This window comes from Lepidochelys kempii, chromosome 7 (assembly GCF_965140285.1).
Source record: "Lepidochelys kempii isolate rLepKem1 chromosome 7, rLepKem1.hap1, whole genome shotgun sequence".
Classification (NCBI taxonomy): Eukaryota; Metazoa; Chordata; order Testudines; family Cheloniidae; genus Lepidochelys; species Lepidochelys kempii.
Window position 1 is genome coordinate 18,516,490 of NC_136386.1, and position 20,179 is coordinate 18,536,668.

At 42.4% G+C, this 20,179-nt stretch overlaps 1 protein-coding gene across 3 annotated transcripts in view; it reads right to left on the reverse strand.

The window, feature by feature from the left end:
- The window catches only part of SRGAP3 (SLIT-ROBO Rho GTPase activating protein 3), a 226,581-nt gene that overhangs the window by 19,172 nt on the left and 187,230 nt on the right, over positions 1 to 20,179 (reverse strand). For 2 of the 3 annotated variants that reach the window (XM_073351214.2, XM_078853575.1), the window contains 8 exons: positions 19,618 to 19,719; positions 19,125 to 19,322; positions 17,366 to 17,450; positions 12,664 to 12,691; positions 8,223 to 8,325; positions 4,859 to 4,919; positions 3,773 to 3,850; positions 2,408 to 2,542 (listed from right to left, as the gene is read on the reverse strand). In XM_073351214.2, the coding sequence (XP_073207315.1) occupies positions 2,408 to 2,542; positions 3,773 to 3,850; positions 4,859 to 4,919; positions 8,223 to 8,325; positions 12,664 to 12,691; positions 17,366 to 17,450; positions 19,125 to 19,322; positions 19,618 to 19,719 (790 nt within the window). Of the gene's footprint in view, positions 1 to 2,407; positions 2,543 to 3,772; positions 3,851 to 4,858; positions 4,920 to 5,600; positions 5,632 to 8,222; positions 8,326 to 12,663; positions 12,692 to 17,365; positions 17,451 to 19,124; positions 19,323 to 19,617; positions 19,720 to 20,179 lie in introns of all 3 variants that reach the window. The other variant, XM_073351215.2, reaches the window with a different exon arrangement.

Below are 20,179 nucleotides of genomic sequence, written 5' to 3' on the forward strand. Positions count from 1 at the left end.
TTTTCAGTGACTACTGGCCAGATTTCAAACATGGAAATACTGCAGAAAACATTTTGATTTTCTCAAAGTTTTCCATTCTTTGAAGAAAATATTATTTTATTCTTTATTTATCATCATTTGCGGTGGTCAGTGTTTGTTGTTTTGGTTTTGCTTAAGGAGGGGGCTGATTTAAATTAAATTTTTTTAAAAATTTAAAAATAAAGGAATTTTTTAATCCAAACAAGATGACAATGACGAATGATCTGTATTGAAACCCAGTGGAACAAAACCCTCTCAGCAAATTTCAAAATGTTCATTAATAAAAAATATTTCAACCAGCTGTAACAGAGAGGTTTTAATGGATGTAATCATACCTGCATCCCTTTATAACTGGGGCACACCAGTGAATTGTGACCCTCTAGAATCAGAATTCCTTTTCTGTCCATTTCCTTGGCATGTGCATTTGAGAAAGGTTTCCATGTAAACTCTCATCTCCCAGCTGAGCAAAAGTGACAGGCAGCCTCTCATATGTTAAGGAAGGAAGACGCTCTCATATCACATAAACAGTGAGTTATATGGCACTGCAGCCTTCCGGGGCATTCAAAGGCCCTATGACATGTGCAATGCCACCTGCTGCAAAAAGTCACTCAGAATAGTTTAGCGTGAGCCAAGGGAAATCAAACAGGCTTTCTGTTTTACTGCAGTAGAGAGTCCAGAGAGACTTCTTGGCTGAGTCAACCTTTCTGCCTTAGTAAGCTCGTGGGCCAGAACAGTAAGTACAAGGCTTGATCATTTTACAGCATTTTGTTTTTGAGTGGTTTTCAGATGTAGACGTTTTCCCAACCCATTTAAGTTGAGAGAGACATTATATAGCACACATTTATTGGACAGAAAAAAGGAAGACATTTAGTATACATGTACCATCAGCAGCACTTGCTGTAAAAGAAAGGTAGGATAGAGGAGAAGAAAAGCTATAAAACCGTTTTTTTTAAAAGAGGGGGATAAGGAAGAAGAAAAGGAAACACTAAGAAAAGGAACCAGAAAATTAACCACTGATGTATGCTAGGAATCACTCCCAAAGGCTCTTATAATTCTGCTAACTGGCCCCAGTTCAGCAAGGTACTTAAGTGCATGCCTAACTTTTAAGAACGTAAGTAGTCACCTTAACTCCTGTGGGAATATTCATGTGTTTAAGGTTAAGCATACACGTACCTACCTTTTTGAATTGGGACCTTGGGCCAGATCCAATGCCCATTCACGCCTATGGGCTTCAGCGGGGGCTGGATCAAGCCTTTTGCGGCCTTGCTTGCGACTGTCTTTGTAAGAGGCAGCCTGTGTCAGGTGCGTGAATGCTAGAACCGTGCAAAATTCAGCACTTTCATTTTGTGAAACTGTTAATGAAAATCGCTTCCATTGTGTGGGATGCTTGCACACATACACCCTCTGCGTCACAGACTTTGCTGTATGTAACATTTTGACAGGAATAGTCATTTTATACAACAAAAATATGAGGCAATGAATTTTCTAAGCCTACTGACACAAGCCTATGTCGCTGAAAAAATGAGCATACCTTCGACACATCTTACTAGAAACAGGCCAATTTGAATGTCACCCACCCCTAGGTGTAACCCATTTCTTCAGGTTCTGCTGAATCTTTAGCATTTTTGTACACTAACATTGAGGGGAAAGATTAGACATGAGCAGTAAAGGCCCTGATTAAGCAAAGCACTTAAACGTGTGCTTATCATTAAGCAAGTGAATACTCCTATTAGAATATTCACATACTTCGACAGGTGCTTTGTGACTAGGGCTGAAGTCTATAAATTCTGGATATTTCTTTTGTAAAATAAAACTAAGAGCAAGCATTTTACGCACAAATGCACACCAAGCTCCCCTGTCATTTCTAAAACTGCAGGTTCATCCCACCAGTTGCCCTTTCCCTCAAGGGCACTAAGAGAGTCCATCACTTGGCAATACATATTCACTGCAACCAGGAGATACTGGGAGAAATATAATTAAGTCTGGGAAATCAGAGTTTTTTCCCCCTGGGTCCATTAGTTTGAGAAGAGCAGGGTGGAATGTTTTGAGAAGAAAAACAATCAACCTGAACCTTCACCCTGAAATTCAAACCCAAAAACTTTGTAAGGTTCAAGGTATCTGAAACAACCCCACCCCCACCATTCACGACCCTCAGCACTTTCCAGATTTGTTTGGGATGTGAAATGCAAATGGTCAAATACCATGAGAAAGACTGGTCTCTTGAGGCTGTTTGAGCCCAATTTTTGCAGACAGAAGAGGTTCGGAAGAGGTTTTGATGCTTATCTGTACTGATGGGCTTATCTACCGCTACTTCTCTGTTTAATGGAGGATACGGTCTTGCAGCTGCAAAATCTAAGGAACCTATCTATGTCTCACTGCTGGTACTTACTTATAGTAGATATCAAATCTTGAAACCTTTCCTTAGGAAAGAGTGGGTTTTCCAGTCCTCGGAAATAGAGCTTTAAGACCCCAGCAACCGAATTAATATCACGTTCATTTTGATCGTCAGCGAGAGGGTCTTCACCTGAAGACACAAAAGATTTATTTCCAGCATTCTTTCCTAGCTGAATTAGGCAGCAAGTACCACTCAGCTAACTAGAATTGGAAAACCAAAAGCTCTGCATTGATAAAAAAAAAAAGCAACACATGCAATGGCAACACTATGTAGTTTCCCAGCAAGTCAATGGCTTAATAAGATATTGTGTTAAGCAGCATCATGCCGAGACATTCTATAGTCCAGCCTATGGTAATCAGGGGAATGCCGGTAATTGTCACAGTGTGGGTTTTAAAACATTCCTGAAGGTTAGTGGTGTTATTTGGTTCTTTTACATAGTTTTCAGCCCAATACGTCTTTTGCATTCAGTGTGTCAGACAACTCAAGGTAGAAAGACACAGTGGTACGGGACAGCATCAAAAGATGGGACCTGCTGGATGATGCAATCATGTCCCAGTTCACCTGTGTTACACTGAAATCAATGGAATAGTATTGGCCAGCTCAACAAGTGCATTGTATGGTGATAAATCTGTAGGTGGAGATTTTCAAAGGTGCCTAAGGATTTGGATGCCCAGTTCCTATTAAAATGAATGGTAATTAGGCAACCAAGTCCCCTGGTTGGCTTGGAAAACCCCAGCTGGAACCTTCAATGGTGGTCATGTGCTCACAACCTTCCCCAGCCACCAACAGCTATTTTAAAGTATTTATGGAGTCATGGATTCTATGGCCCAAATTGACCATCTAATCTGACCTCCTGTCTAACATAGGCCATACAATTTCACCCAGATCAATTTTTATATAAATATAAGGCCCAATCCTGCAACCCTTACATGTCTGGGTGTTTTTGACCAGGCGGAGGCTCATGGTTATTCATTTTTAATAAACTATGTCATCTGGAGGTCAATTTTACATTTACTCCCTGTGTTATGAGTTAAGATGAGCCTTTGCGAAGTTTGTCAGTCTTTTCCCTATGTATAAGAGTGATAAAGGATAGCTAACGTACACAATTTTGCATTGGCCCCATCAAGCACAGAGGGACAAGAAGAGGTCCTCATCATCCCCGTTTTCTGTTATCCAGGAAATGGTATGCTGTCTAAAGGCCATTAGGGTGTGATTTTCTAAAGCCCTTAGGGGAGGAGTTAGGTATTTTAAAATCCACCCTTAATCTCTGCCTCCTTGATGGACAGGAGGAGAGGTCCCAGAAATCACACTCTTAGCTGCATCAATGTTCCTTGGCAGGTCCACAAGCTACTCACATACCTCTTTCAAATGAATTCTTGATGTCATTGACTTCAACCTGAGATCCAGGAACTCTAAAAATACCCTGTTGCTGAAGACCTGGAAGGAAGGAAGGAAGAGAGATTTGTTCCAGTGTGTTGAAATCAACATCAAAATGTGGAATTTCAGTTGTTTTGTTCTGCTATTTTGCTGGAATCTGGTGGGGGTTAATATGCCAAATTCCACAGAATCTGGTAAAGAACAATACCCGGGGAAAGTAAAAGCAGATGGGACCCACCCATTACCCCCAAATTATTAGAGAGATTAAAAAAAAGTCAGAACCAACTCTCATGCTCCAGAAAGCCTACATTTCGCCCGTAGAAAGAAACATTGCAGAAGTCTGTATTTTCCACACTGGGCAACACACAGCATTATACAGACATGGTCATTAAACCTTTTAATTAAACCATGATGTTAAACCTTCCTGCCCTGGCTTGACAAAATCTCAACCAGAAAACAGCCCCATGGGTTCCCCTCAACCGCCACCTTCCCTAGTAACACAAACACTTGCAATGAAAAAAGAATTTGAAGTGGGGGCAGGTGCGATCTGAAAGACGAGAGGCAAAACTGACAGGTAAAGGGCAGCCCAAAGCCAGCGTGCAGTGACTTATACAAACTGCACTGTGTCCGACTTGAAACATGCCAGCCAAAGCATCCCCCAAGGAGCCTCCACTGGTTTTTGGTTTTGCTGCTAAAGAAATTGATGAGCTCTGCATGGGCTACATTTGTCTCTTTGTGGAAGAAAGGGAGAGGCAGGGGATACCATATTAAGATTTTATTTCTGCTTTGCCTTTTCTATTCCAACCCCCCCTAGATCAAATACTGCAACCGGCTCCCATTGAATCAAGGTCCAAGTGAACAATTTAACCCCAAGTAAACCCATATAGGGCCCATATATTTGTCATTTATACAATATTACATCACAGTTTATATCATTATAACTCACATCTATACAATTGGTCAAGGCAGCTGGCTCCTCTATTATCTTTCATCATTAACTTCAAATACTTGATTTCTTTTACACAACAGCCTTCATTGTAGCTATCAGCAAATGAGGAATTTGCTTACCATATAAATTGATGTATCGGATGCAGCTTTCAACTACAAGTGGGATAGCCTGTCCTGAATCCTAAAAAAAAATTTAATTCAATAAAGAATTAAGAGCTTATTAGCTTGCTGACAACAACATATTGGAAGCTTATTCAAGTAAAGATTGCAAAAACTCAGGTTTGAAGATGAGCGCCATTGAGTTTAGTAAGAGAATAAGCAAGAAAAGGAGGTGCTAAAACATCAAGCCATCAAACAGTGCTGAGTACACTTGTGTGAAGTCAATCATTCATGGAAAAGGACTCTATTAATGTGGGCGAAAAGCTAATTCTCCTTATATGGCTGACTGAAAAGCAAAACGTAAGGGACAAATGCAACTGGATCACAGCTACTCAGTTTCAAAGACGTCATTATAAGTCAGATCAAGATTTGCATTTTACCTGTCTGATAAAACAGGCTTCTGGTTACAGAATTTAAAGAATATTTTAGTCTAAAAAAAAAAAAAAAAAAAGCCGTTGTCACAAAAGTGACAAAAAAAATGCGTGAAATGCATTAACTATGGACCTAAATAGGGGCCTCACGCTAAAATGAACTTTGGCTTTTGTTCTCGTATTTAAGCCACTTCTCAGAGGGCCCCAATAGACTTGGGGGAGGTTTGCAGGTAGGCTGGGCTTTAGAAGTGGACATTTTTACAGTAGGGATACAAATGCATCCCTCACGTCGATTTAGTTGGGTTTCGGAAAGGAGGCCCTCTAGTAAATACCTGGTTCCTTGTTCGAGCATTCCTTCTTCCTCTGATAACATAAAAAAGCAGCAGAGCAGGAGAAAAAGAAAAGATTAAGCAAGAATAAGATCAGTTAAAGTAAGCATATCTTCTGGAGGCCATGAAAGCTCAAATGCAATGGCAGCTTAGAAAGATCCAGTTCAAGCCCCCAACTTCCCTCCACCCTCACCCCCCAAAACCTGCTTAGTATGCAGTGTCTGAGCCTCAGTGATTGTCAAGAATTCAGAAGCCTCTTGCCAGATTTGTGCCATTCCTCCTCCTTCTACCTTTCCACTACTGAACTGCCCAGTCCCTCCCACCCATCCCTGTATTCAAAGTGGGCTTCTATTTTTTATCCACATCCCACAGGTGTTCAGAGGGAAGTGTGGTGCCCTGGCTTCTCAAAAAGAAGGGAACAGAGAATTCCTGGGAACAGAAAACCCTTGTGTTCAAGGCATCTGTTAATCACTAACTGCCCTGGGTTTGCTAGGAACTTCCATAATTGTCCATTATGGGGGGGTTTATGCAGACACATCTGGTACCAGCCTTTGTCAGGCACAAGGTTCAGGACTAGATGGACTGTGGGTCTGATCTGGTGCAGAAATCCCTAGGATTGTAAATACGTGAACAATGGTTTCCCACAGGACTCTTCTTATTATGTAGGACACTACTCCTTTCAGATAGGTTTCCAGTGCAGCTAATTACTCCAGAACAATATTTAACAGGCTGGACTTTAATCAATATTGCCTTTTTAAAAATCAATTTAAGAATGGAAAAATTACAAGTATTAAAAGATTAACAGCTTTGTATGTCTGGACTGTATATTATTTGTGACAATGCGCTTCCCAATTTAAAAACACTGCCTTTAGGTTTATGGCTGCACTAAAATAGCATAATAGAATAATCTAAAACAGGGATGGAAAAGGCCCATTAGTTCGTCTAATCCAGGCTTTTCCAAGTGCTGTTCACTACCATATTTTCTCTCATGCTCTTTCCAGTCTCGGTTGAAACGTCTGCAGCAAAGGAGCTCTCATCCCTTCATAAACAGAATGTACTGCAGGATTAGATTTTGGAGGATCAGCAGTTAGACAATTAGATTAACCCTTGGGGAATACAGGGGAAAGACTTTGAAGGCCTCTTCAAAGATCTGTACTATTATTCTTATACTACAGGGTTTATTAGGACTGAATGGGCCAAGTGGATCCTGAGTTATATGCATAATCAAGAGTCACATTCTGCTCCTAGCTTCACTGGTATCAACCAAATTAATCTGGATTGATACCGCTGTAATTTAAAAACAATTTGATCCAAAAAATTATCAGAGATGTACACTGTGCCAACTGCCAGAGCAAGTTAGATCTTTCTAAAGAGTGTCACAGGCCACTGAGCCAAAGCCACTAGGGCTCTTCGAGAAACAGTTTGCTCCTGTAATGGAAGAGTAATAAAAGGGAGACGTTGACAGTCTTCTCCCATGTGTTGCTTATAGTTTTTGTTTTCTACAGTCCCCAGTTCACAAAGCATTTAAGCACACGACTGAAAGTAAGCACCAGCTTGAGTGCTTTGCTGAATAAGGATGGACTGCTGATGCAGGGTCTATGGTGACACAAGGGCATTACTTCTATGAGAGCCGTTCTTCCATTCCCCAGCCTGTGTTAGAGTAAAACACCTTACAAGGGGAGGCTCATCCGCTCTGCCAGTGCTGGATTTGACTGGAGGGCATCAGAACCTATCCATATTGGCATTGACTCTAACTGACTAGTTTTTGTTTTGTTTTTGGGGGGAGAGTTAAGAAAAGCATAGAATATGTAATCCTCCCATTCAGCCCCCTCTAAACAAAACATTTCAGCAGAAGTCTGCTTTGCTAACATACTCTACAACAGGGAGAAGATTTGTGAGAGTTTATGAATCATTTTCTCTCCGCCTGCAGCCATGAAAACAGGAGATGAAATGTTCCTATTTTTTTTAAAGTTTCTAATCAGACATTGCTCAGGGAATCCTCCTCAAAGGACAGTATTTTCTTGTGAGGTTGCTTCACCCCTGCTCAACACTCCTCTTAAAAATAAAAATCTAGGTGTTTTTATAATATATATAGCTGCCTTTTGTGCTATCTTTCCTTCCCCAGATACAAAGGGCCCCGAACAGTGGAACACCAGGATCTTTGGGGATTTTCTTTATTTTTTGCTGCTTGATCTTCTGCAATTCTCTTTCTATGACAGGTGGGAGTGATGCTGTTTACTTCCAGGGTGTTCATATAACAGCAACTTATAAAGCCAGCACAGCTATGCCTGTTGTGATAAGATATGGCACATTGCAATTAACCTGCTGACAGGCAAGAATGACATGGTGACTCCACACTGTACCACAAGGGTCATTACCATTATCTCATCCCTCTCAGTTGGTGTGGACAGTAGCGTGACAAGTAATGTAATGAATGCACCATGGGTGAAAACAGATATGGATGGAAATCTTCACTGAGGCAGAGAGCATACTAGCCATGTTAACAGTGTGCACAGTGGATAGGAAGGACCAGGTCCAAAAGAGGAAATGAGTTAGCAATTAGGATAGAAAAACCACCATTACATTCATAGCGTTCATAGACTCTCACTGTCAGCCAGCAAGTACCTTAATGAACGTTTCCATATTGCCGTTAAAGAGTTTATGATTATAGACTGAGAGAGGCCTAGGTCTCCTCATTTTCTGTGGTTTAGGGGGAAGACATGGGGGCCTGGGAGAAATGGAACAAAAGAAATCAAAACACCAACATAAATACATTGACAGGGAAAGATCTCAAAGGCTGTGGCGGGGGGGGGGGGATGGGGAACCCTCTATAAAGACTAGTGCATTGGCTCTAAACAGATGCTGTAGCTATTCCCCCGCTGGCATCTTCCTACCAAGCTTGATGCTGCATCTCCACTTACTGAGAGTTACTTAAATCAAGGCACTGAGACCTTTATTGATTATGCCCACATTGTATGGGAATCCACACTTGATTATTTCAAAGCCCTAGCTAAGCATCTGGAGGGGGAGATCCTTGTGTGTGCTGACAGATCTTGGATGTATGGCCAACCGGTCACCTCCATGCCAGAAAATAATACAGCTGCTTAATATTTCTGGTCAAGATATTGTCTATTACCTCTGTTAAGCTGTGGTTTGTTTTTCACTTTGTGAGATGACATGTATCACAGTCCCGGCTTGGCATTTGGGCTAGAAGCAGGGATAACATTTTTACAAAAGTAAAGGCCAGTGTTGGTCCTGTGCTAGGTTTTTAACATTTTCCTGCCACTTATGCCAGTTCATCACACTGTCTTGCTGAGAGAGCTCTCAGAGCGGCTGAAAAGTTCAATCCAATCCCCCAATTACACCAATGCTAACCTACGGAAAACACTCGGGGCAAAACTGTTTATTCCCAAACAGATCTCATCCTAGTGCTGGGAACTCAGCAATTAGGAGGAAAGTGATGGCACCTCCAAAGAACCAACAGCTAACTTTTATTTGTAATATTACAGTTACAAATATTCATAGGGACATTGTCTAGGCTGGGGAGCTTAGGACCAAAATTTGCAAATAGCTGTAAGAAAAAAAAATGCAGGTCCAAATTCCTGGGTTTTGTCATTTTCTTTCCTTCAAAATTTATGCTTCAATGTAGTTTTTAAATTTTGAAGTCAGGACAACCTCCAGCCACCCCATGCAACCCTGCAGAGGCCAGCACTCATGCACAACATAGCAGTAACAAGCTGAAGCGCACAACCCAGCCTCTATACAACCCTTTGGCAACAAACCAAATTGAGTATGGAATGGTGTGTGGGGGGAAAATGATTAAAAAACCCCATATTTAGGGCTCTGTCTTTGTCGCAATGAATTCCCTTTGCTTCAAATTCCCAGTGGGTTTTTCTATACAGTGAGATTTGTTTTAAAATAAATCACAAAAAGTACCGTAGTTCAAGTCGACAATGGTCAAGTAAAGAGAGTGTCCGATAGACAGCAGGGAAGTGTCAGGACATCCTAAGGGGCCGGTATATGAAGGAGGAATCTGAAGTGAAGCAACTATTGGGCCTGATTCTGGTCTCACACTTACTATTACTGCTGGAATCACAGTAGTGCTTACAGACCCCAACAGAGAGCAGCACCCATTATTCCAGGCACTGTATATACACAGAGTAAAAGACAGTCCCTGACCTGAAAACTTACTAGTCAAAAATATACAAAGGGCGAGACAGGAAACAGAGGCACATAAAAGTGACTCACCCAAGTCACAGAGCAGAGAACTTACAACAGGACCCAGGTCTCCTGAGTCCCAGGCAAGTGCCCCATTCACTGGACCACGCTGCCTCTTACACCAGGGCAGTTATGAGCAACTCCATGAAGACAATACAGTTACGTAGGAGCGGAATTGGGCCCACTGCCTTTATAGTTGGAATGGCTGGCAAGTGATGCTAGCTTCTGCCCTGTGAGCTGCTGGTGTTTGGACATGATTTTCAGAGGCAATGAGCTCCTGCAGCCCCATCTGACTTCACTGGAGATTGTGCTCAACACTCCTGGACATGTAGCCCATGAAAGCACAGGAGGATTATTTCAGTGCCTTGGGTAGAAATTTAGCCAGTTGGTTCTCATTGACATTATTCAGAACGTGACTATATCTTCTAAAATTCAAGTCTACAGAACTCAAATATCTAGACCGTGAAAGAGAAAAATGACATGAAGTCCTACTGTCGTGATTCCACTCTACCTTCATCCTCAAGGCCACAAAATGTTATGGAAATTTGTATTGTAACACATCACAGTAGGGGATTTTAATGAGTCTGGCTAAAATCAGTGCAAAGGGCCTTCCTGCAAAAGTTCTCAGAGACTTGAGCTGAACTGACAAGAACAATTTACAAACAACTCTATCTGTTAAAAGGTGACAGAGTCATGAGCCACTGACACATAAATCAGGTGCCTTCAATTAAAAGAAACAATTTGACTCCAGGCACTTTTGCTGCTTATAGCCATTCCTTCAACTGACAATTCAGAAGTAGAAATCATTACAGTGCAGTGAAGAGCCCATCCGATTCTCAGTTAGATGACTGTGATATAAACCAAAGAGACCGAGGTTTGTTGCTCTATGATTTCCTCTAGCTGGATGAGGCCCTGAAGGAAAAAGATTGTGGCATTCTGGCCTCCAGCTGGATTTAGTCGGAAGGCCATTCTGACAGTGCCTATAGTGCTACATCAGAGGAGGAGGAGATTTTTCTCATTTGTTTGTTTATGTGATACACAAGTAAATTCAGGGACAAAAACAACAAAAGAAGCAGAGTGCTGTGTTGTCATCCCTCACTCATCACTCTTTGTTATTCGTTCCCCTGATTATTTTGGCCTGTGATACTGTCCCAGTCCCTTCCACCCCAGATAAGGAAGCTCCTTAAGAGCAAAGTCTAGGTACAGTTTTTGATCTTCCTTTAGTTACTCTGGTGGCCCTTCACCAATCAATCAGTCCTTTACTAAAAGCACCTTTTCATCCAAAGGATCACAAAGCACCACTGAAATGCAATCCCGTCTGGGCTGGAACATGGCATCAGTAGAGACAATGCTCTACACAACAATTGGCTTTATCGCTCTGCCTGCAATCAGCCAACTATGGCTCCAACTAGGACCAGTAAGTAGGTGATCAGTGGCTCCTGGGGTAGCTGATAGCCTTGGAAGAACCCGGGAAGGATCTGGAAGCATGACTCTTGAAGAATCTGCTATCCAGGGCCTGCAACAAGTGGGTGAGCAGGCAGTTGAGCAGATGCCTCTTGCCTCCATTGGATGTTGGGAGATATGCAGATTAGGAAGTTGAGCCATGTACCTCTTACACAGCAGGGCAAACCCAGATAACCCTGATGTAAGGATTCCTCAAATTCACAGAGCTTCCTGTCTCCGCCATGGGTTATTCCTGCCTAGGGGAGAAAGGAATCTCTGTGTTCTCGTGTGATTGGCCCCGGCCACCTCTGTTTAGAATCCTGGTCAGTTCTCAGCCTTGCTGACGTTCTAAGGCATGTTAATTCCAGCAGTATGCCTCCATTTCCGAATAGCTTGCTGAAGAGAGAGCTCCACAGAGCACTAGTGGAGCTGTTTTCCTGTCTGGAAATGCAGTCACAGCAGCCAGCATGTTTCAGCGTTTATAAGATCAAATGTTTCTGCTGGTATTGAAAACTTTATGAAAAACCGAAACAGGGCTATAAACAGATGATGAGGGGTTTCTACTAGCTGTGGAGAGGGGTTTGGCAGCATCACTGACGCACATCCTATTGTTATAAATCCTACAAATTCATAGCAAGCTGCTAAAGCTGAGCTCAATGGCTGTGTGTACCAAGCAGTCGGAAAATGCAATAGTAAAGGCCCCTCCCTCCTACATCTACTCTCAGCTCCATCAATTGCTTCATTTGGATGGGTTTCAGAGTAGCAGCCATGTTAGTCTGTATTCGCAAAAAGAGAAGAAGGACTTGTGGCACCTTAGAGACTAACCAATTTATTTGGATGGGGAAGTACCAGTGTTTTTCATACCACCAGTTACAAGGGCTGGATCTGGGTGGTCACCCCAGTGTCACCTGGAGTCCCATGCAGCATGTCATGCCCTTGCTTGAACAGTGGATCGACTGGGAGGGGCTAGAGACAGGGTTGGGAGGGTTGACACCCATGTGTTGTGCAGTCCTAAGGCTAGCTATGAATACAGCACAACTTCAGATACGTTTATCGAGACACTGCAATGCACCGTGCTGACACAGCACTTCCAGGCACTTCAGAGCTAGTCAGATGGAAATTACACTGCAGCAAAACAAGGGCCTGTTTGTCATCATTCTAATTAATCCACTTAGACAATGCAGCAGAGGAGCAGGCCGCTGATGTGGGGAGCTGGGTTTCAGCCTCTCCCCTGTCACAGGGCATAGCCCAGCACAGGGCAGCTGGAGGATACAGCTACATTTGAAACCCAGTGTGCTGTGTCAATAACTAATGAATCAAACCACATTTTCCCTGAGTCTCGTCCCTCGGAAAAAGTGAGCCAGCCCCCTCCCCAAGCGGGTAAAGCAGACGAAACCCTTCTTACCTGGTTGTGCCACATTCAGCTCTTTCACCTAGAAAGAAAAATTGCACATGAATTTCCATCTCATTTTCACATCAGTGCCTAGGATGTGGGTTGTTTTTACACACACACACGATATTTAAGCTGTCAGTTCTGTATGGTACAGAAGATTTCTAGCTTGTTGCTATGTTACCCCACTAACAACTCCTCCACTGAAAGAAGTTTTACAAGTCAAGGGCCCTAACCTGTGAGTGACGGAGTCCCCTCACCATCCACTGATGTCAATGGCTTATTTGCAGGACTGAGTCTCGAGATAGTATTTTGTGTCTTCTTGCCTCTCATAAAAACCAACCAGGTCCTCAGGTGGTGTAAATCAGTGCAGGTCCATTGCTACCAGTGCAATTACACTGATTTACACCAGCCGAGGATCTGACCCTTGTGTCTGATTATTATACCAAACCAAATAGGAAAGCAGTATCTTGATAAGGACTGTTGCCCCTGGGGAGTGAGCTAAGATTATCCCACTGCCTCATGGAGGGCCACTAATAGCATCTTAATACAGCGAAGTATTCAGTAGCTCAGCTTTTCCTAAGAGATAAAAGACCATCTAATCATATCCAGGCAGACTCTATTCTGGCTGTCAATATTCTTATTCCCTTCATGTATTTATAGTCCTCAGATTTTATATAAATGGCAGCATATCACTGATAAGATCTATTCATTTTTATAAGTTTATGTCATTCCACAGATAAATTGTAAACTAATTTCGCATGCTGTTTGTGCCTTTCTGCGAAGGCCTGGAAAGCTGATTTCTTCTTTATTTCGAATGGCACATAAAAGAAAACGTTCAAGTTCACATTCCTGCTACAATGTTGCCAGGGATCAGACCTCAACTGACTCCTCACTGCCATCTACACACTGTCCTGAGTGATACTGTTCAATCACACAAGTTCAAACACCATCTCTGCTTGTGCAACGGCCACCATCTTGCCCATCAAGCCTGTAACTCAAGTGGAGACCTCCAGAGCTAAAAGCATGAGCTGCTACAGCTTGAGCTAACAAGCCTAGGCTCTGTAGTTGGGGCTGTAACAGACTCATAGCCCCGACAGACTGGACACAGAGGGGGACCGGTAACACACACTCACCAGTGGGTTACACTTACAACTCGCAAAACTCTCTTTTCCCACCTGAACCTCTCCTGCGCTGTGCAGACTCCCATGACTGCCTCTCTCACATCTCTTTCTAGATATGTCTAAAACTCAACATGGTGAAAAAGCCCTCCTCTCCACCTCCCTTCTACTGGACAGCTGGTCATTCAGCCATCCTTTCCCAGACCTGCCACCTCTATGGCATTTTTGACTCCAACCTCTCCTTCTCCCCCAGTAGAAAAGCTGTTGATAAATCCCACTGGTTTTCTTCTAAAAAAAGTTACACCCCATAATAATGTGACACTAAAGTGGTACAATAAAATCAAGGAGAGTCAAGAAATGCAAAAGTTAAGGTCCCTACAAACAAGTAATTTCCTACTTTTGAGCCAAAAATATAGTGTTTTGAAAATGCCAGATTTGCTTCAGATAAAAATCAGGTCACACTGAAATGTGCCATTTTAAATATCCAGTGTGAAAATGGCCATTTAGTGGGTTTTTTGCAGAAAGTCTAAATGTTGGAATCACCTGAGAGCTTGGAATGAAATGCTCAGCATTTTCACGTGAAATTTTGTGACACACCTGTGGCTGTTTTCACACAGCTCTTAGGGGGAAAAAATGGAGTTTTAACTGACTCTTTGCAACCTTAACTATAGTTCTCTCTCCTAAGCACCGCCATAGTGTTTCTAGTTAAGGGAACAATGATTAGCAATGCATCATCAGGAGTCCAATCATTTTACCCACCGATTTATGGTATCATCTTAGCACTATTATCTGTTCTCTGCATTAAGATCTGATCTATGGGAAGAGCTCAGATGGTCAGATTTCTACTAACCCTTTGCTCCACCTTCCTCTCCCTCCTCCAAAACGTCAAAGCCTGAATTTGGAAACAGCTGCTGGGAGCTCTGCCTGGCAATGTGCAGAGATTGACTAAATCTAATGAGATCCATACCCAAGTTCAGTTGAAATATGGGACTACCCCAATGAGGATGTAAAACAGACTGTTATTGTTCTGTTACTGCGGTGTGTTAGTGGGCTATCCAGCTATTCAGAGTACTGAGAATTCTGGGAGAAGAAAGTATTTTCATAGAGCCCTATGAGTCCATGACAGTTTTCTTATGTTAAAATGTTATTCTTTAGATGCAGTTCTGTTTAAGAAACATGCTACAGGCAATAAATCACAGGATCTAAGGGAAAGGTAGGTTCTAAAGCTCAATAAACTTGGAGGAGAAAATATGTTTGTGATAAAGGTCAACAAAAGGTAATTATTTTTTATTACATTAAGATCAGCAGTACGCGTATTGTAGTACTAAAATGAGATTGGAGACCACTGATTCTTTAAACTTTAAAAATAAGTATCCTCTCTCCCATTGTGGAACAACTGTCCAGGGCTATAAAGCATCTCAGTCTTCTGCAAACAGGGCATAAGACACAAAAAATCTATATTGTTCCCAATAGACCTAAAAATCCCTGTGTTAGGTATCAATGAGAGAAAAGTGTCTCTATTCAGGACAGCACTTAAGCAGCTACTTAACTTAAAGCATGTGCTTAAGCCTTTTCCGGGATAGGGATAGGCTTTGGCACCTGCTTAAGAGCTTTCCTCAGTTGCAGCCTTAAACCTAACGAAACTGTAGCTAAGGGATGACAGAGACCCTTACATAGAGAGTGGAGATTCAGACTGTAAACCACAAGTCCAAGGTGGTGTAAGAGGTTTGTAACAGTCCAACAATGTTTGCCCGAAACACCCTCTTCTGTTAGCAGGTAGATGAAACACGCTACTCTTTAAGTAGGTGGGAAAGAGTTGAGTGGGTTTTCCCCAACTCACTGAGACAGGTGACCATCTGCATACAAGCAGGTGGAAATGGCTCTCTGGCAGGATTGGATCAGTCCTGAAGGAGGAACTCTAGCAGCAGCCAAGACTGGGGATGGGGACAAGGTGCGAGCTGACCTTTATGGGGTCTCATTGTTTTGTAAATAAAGCCAAGCCCCAGGGAGGGGATGAACCTGCAGTTTACACAGTCCAATGACTAAGTTCAGACCTATTGCTTGGGTAGCTGAAATACTATACTGTTCAGCCTGCAGATACCCTTCAAGTTCCCAGTGTCCTTATGTAGTCATGTGAACGTGAATGAACACAGAGGGCATGTGTGGGTCATGAGCATCTCCTCTGCCAATCAGAAATGAGGAGTCCCCTTATGTTCTAAAGTTCAGAAGCCTTTATAAAGCTAATGAATTCTTCCTTTTTGAACAATATCATTAGTGCTCCTGGGAAACCCCAATTGGCTACTCAGGAGGCTACATTTCTTCCAGTGGAATCTTTCACAAAGACCAGGTCCCTACAATTAAAGAAATTGAATTTATACATTAACTGAAATTAGTCTGTCTAAGGTATTAACTGCAGTGAAATCGCTTGTAATTCAATAATACAGACCATCCGGAATGCATATTACCCCGGGTTATCCTAGTCCTAGTGAATTTAATAGAGGTTCCTACTAAAAGACCTACTGAACTGACTAAAGAATAAAGATCCTGTCTACAGAGTTTTGAAACCATCCAATGGAATATAAGGGCAGGGATAAAAGTCTCTTTTTATTCTGTTCTATATTCCAACTATAGAAATCTGTAGGATTTCCCATAAGGGAAGATGCTGGGGTCTCAGCACAGATTGACTTGATGTCAGCACCTGTCGTTAACAATTGCAGACCTCAACAAGAGTTGTAGGTGCTCAGCACTTCACAGACTCCGGAAAGTTGTCCAGGATTTAAAAAAAAAATTATATAAATGTACTTAAATTTCTTTACTGTACCACCATCACAACTCCCTGATTACTAAAAGTGAAAGGGTTTTAAATCTCCAATTACTTTTCACCCTGTGTCTTGTTTGGTTTGGTTTCTTCATTTCACTTTCTTGGAAAGTGAAAGTAGACCAGAAGGTTAACCACTATGTGTTTCCAGTCAGTTTCACTGCCAAGTCTCCATGCTTAGCACAGAGCTGCTGCTGCAGCTGGCTTTGGATTTCCAGTGCTGCAGAGAATTTAATTTAAAATTACATTTCTGCAAGCATTTCAATTCATATCAGTGCTCATAAAAATGTTTAATGTACAAAACCTAATCTGGAAGCCTCACGTATTTGAAAAATGACCCTTTAATTGCCAATGAAAACAGTGAAGTATACAGCATCCCTGTTAAAATAGCTCCCATTGGTTTTGGGTTCCCTCCCACCCCCCCATTTTGTGCAGTTAACCCATTGGTTGCTGCTGGAGAAAGCATGATTGGGTATAGCTGTAATTCTGGACTGAATCCTTGGAGGCACCCAGTACACCTGGCAGTGTAAACAGCAATAATGCAGCCGAACATTTACATTTTGAATTCACAGTCTACTCTCAGTCAAAAATAAAGGTGATCAGGTCAAGAATATTTTTGCATAACTTCTGTTAAGTTTAACAGAAGCAGCTAATTGTAGAGGCTAGCATTCACCCAGGGAAAGGAAAGTAGCAGGTTAGATTTGAAAAGTTCAAGGTCTGGTTTGAAATCTTGATGTGAGATGCAAGGTTTCTCTCTGGACTTTACCCTAGGACTCACCTTCTCCAAGAGTCTGCTTCAATAAGTCATGTTTAGCCTGGAGCTTGGTGATAAGGTTACTGCCATTCAAATACTCTTTAAATTTCTGGGGGGAAAAAACACAAACACAAATACAAGATGGGTAAGGACTCTTGGTGAAAATGTTTTCTAATTGATATACATTTTTGCCTGTGGACTGCTGGAAAGGGATTCAGCAGGAGAGTCTGTTAAGCTCTAATAAACCAGACTTCAGTTACATACATAAAACTGAACCAAGGGTGGGTTAAAATTTGCTCTTTCACTTTTCACTATTCAAACAGCAGTACTGTTGATCTTATTAGCCCAGAATTCTTTGTGTTATGCCATGTGCTTGAGGTCAAGGCTTTGGAACACAAGGAACCCCAAAGAAAACAGTTCAAAGAAAGCCTTCTTTTGTCAGGCTTCTGGGAATGGCCCAATAAGCAATGAGCTTTTCCTTCCAGAGACAGGGCTCTGCCTTTGTGCAAACAGCGATAAGAAAGGGAGAATTCCCAGTGCATGAGATCTTCCTGGCTCGGGAGATCAGATACTTATGCTAAGCAGCTAGTCTCATTCAATGCATAACCTTCCTATTTTATTTAGAAACTGCCTCATAGCCAATAATGCCTTGGAGGCCAATAACTTTATACATCTCAGGAGTGGGGGAGAAATGGACAGAAAATGAAAGAGAGAGAGAGAGAGAGAGATGACAACTTTTGCAAAATGCCTTAAAAAAAACAACAACCTCCTTACAAATAAAATTCCAACTAACTCTCTGACTGGGAACCATAAAATAATAATCACAGAGAAGTTGTAAGCCCTACTGCACATGTGAATGTACCATGGGACACTACAAGCCATGTCATGTTACCAACCACCTTCAATAACCTGTGCCTTGTTGAGAACAGGGGACATTTCTCTTGAAGTCATCTCTTATATTTGAAATTGAAATAATAATGAGCCTGTTCTACAGGGCCTGGGATCTGCACAGAGCTCGCTGCAGAAAGATGCTACAGCCCCAGGTTATGGGTATCTTCCTACAGCCATCTTTCCATGGTGGATATTACCCTTAAATTTGTCCCCAGGGCAGATGCCAAGCTGTGTCTCTTGGGCAAGGACAACACTGAAGTCCAAGAGTTAAAGGAGAGGCATGGGCTCCCCACATGGATGGCCTTAGCCTCCTATTGACTCCCCGGGATGCATGTGGACCCCCTGGGTTATGGGAAATTATTGAGAGGCCTGTTCTATGTGGCCAGACGGAGCTAATCCCATACCCTCCACAGAACAATAGGAGAGAAATCTGAAAGTGGAGATTTAGCCATGCCTGTAAGTTTTTGCTTAGGGTAGGTGGGCTGGACTGAGTACTGCAGAGTGATGTCTTATGGGAATTGAACAGAGACCATCAAACTCATCTCACACAGACCCCGAGGTAGGAACACTGTGAGACAGGGGTGGTTTCATATCAGCAAACTGGAGTGGAAGGCTCTACTGCCCATTATTGAGTCTCCCAGCTCATTTATTTAAGTCTCCTTTCATAGATAGCTTTTCAAGTTGTTGCTTTTTTAAAGTAACAAGGATACGTGATTTTTCCCTGCACATTTCCCTACAGCTGAGAAGCACACATTTCAATTTCAAACAAAACACAAGACAAATATTTAAACAGACCAAACTGGCTCTTGCTGTTCACTAACAAGCATTTTAAATGGGACACAACCCAACCAATTAATGCTGCGTAGCCTATATAGCTTGAGATGAGACTCACCGTAAAATAGAACATTTCAGTTTCCTGTTGGTTGGCTCTCCTCTTGGCAATGTTTATTTTACTCATGTAGGTCTCTGAAGCGGCTGATTTGACTGACTCAGTGGAGCGACTATGCTGGAAGGCATCTGAAACATCAAAATCTTCCACTGTCAGCATGTCCTGCAAGGTCTGCATAGTGGCATCCAGAGTTTTTCGTACCTGCAGAAATGGGGAGCACAGAACTTGTGAAACAAACTGGGAGAATGACATATTTTGGCCACAGTAATTGGCCATCAAGCAGCTCTTATGTACTGGGCTTGATCCAATGTCCACTGAAGTCAGTGGGAGTCTTCAGAAAAGCCACTAGAAGCCTCAGCATTGCAAAAGATTCCAACCCAAACATTCCAGCTGACTGAAAGCTCTAGCACAGAATGTTGACGGTCATGTGGCACAGACTGTAAAGTCATTAGCACAGTCCTCCGGAATAATGATCAAAGCCAGTTATTGCTCTCACCTCCTCATTCTCTATCTTGAGAGTGGCAAGTCTAGACTGCAGCTGGTGATATCGCATGAGCAACTCCGTCTGCACAGGCTGTTGGGCGCTCACCTGACATACCTGATGGCAGTAACAAAACCAGAGAGAGGAGACTGAAACATTCACTGGACAAATAGGAATACTTTAAGCAATTAGATCATTCTCCCCCGCCCCCAAGCTGGTCTCTTTCTGGTATGTTAGGAATGTTGGGTACCCCAATCCATCTCTAACTGGCAAGCCCTGTATCTGGGCCTAAGCAAAGCACTGATCACATAGCAGTTGAAAAACGATACACAAAGAAGTATTTAAATAGTGGCAGTCTGAGTTCAAGTTGGGTTGATCAGGTGGGAATCACATCATAGGCTTTCTAAACAGTTTGTAAAAAATACCCGAGCAATAAGCAGATAAAAAAAGTAGACCACATGAGCCAAATAGCCTATTAAGAAAGAAGCATGGAGAGAGGCACAGAGGCAACAGGGTGGGAAAGAGATTAAAGATCACAGACAAGGGGGAGAGGAATCTAGCACAGCTCAGGCTATGC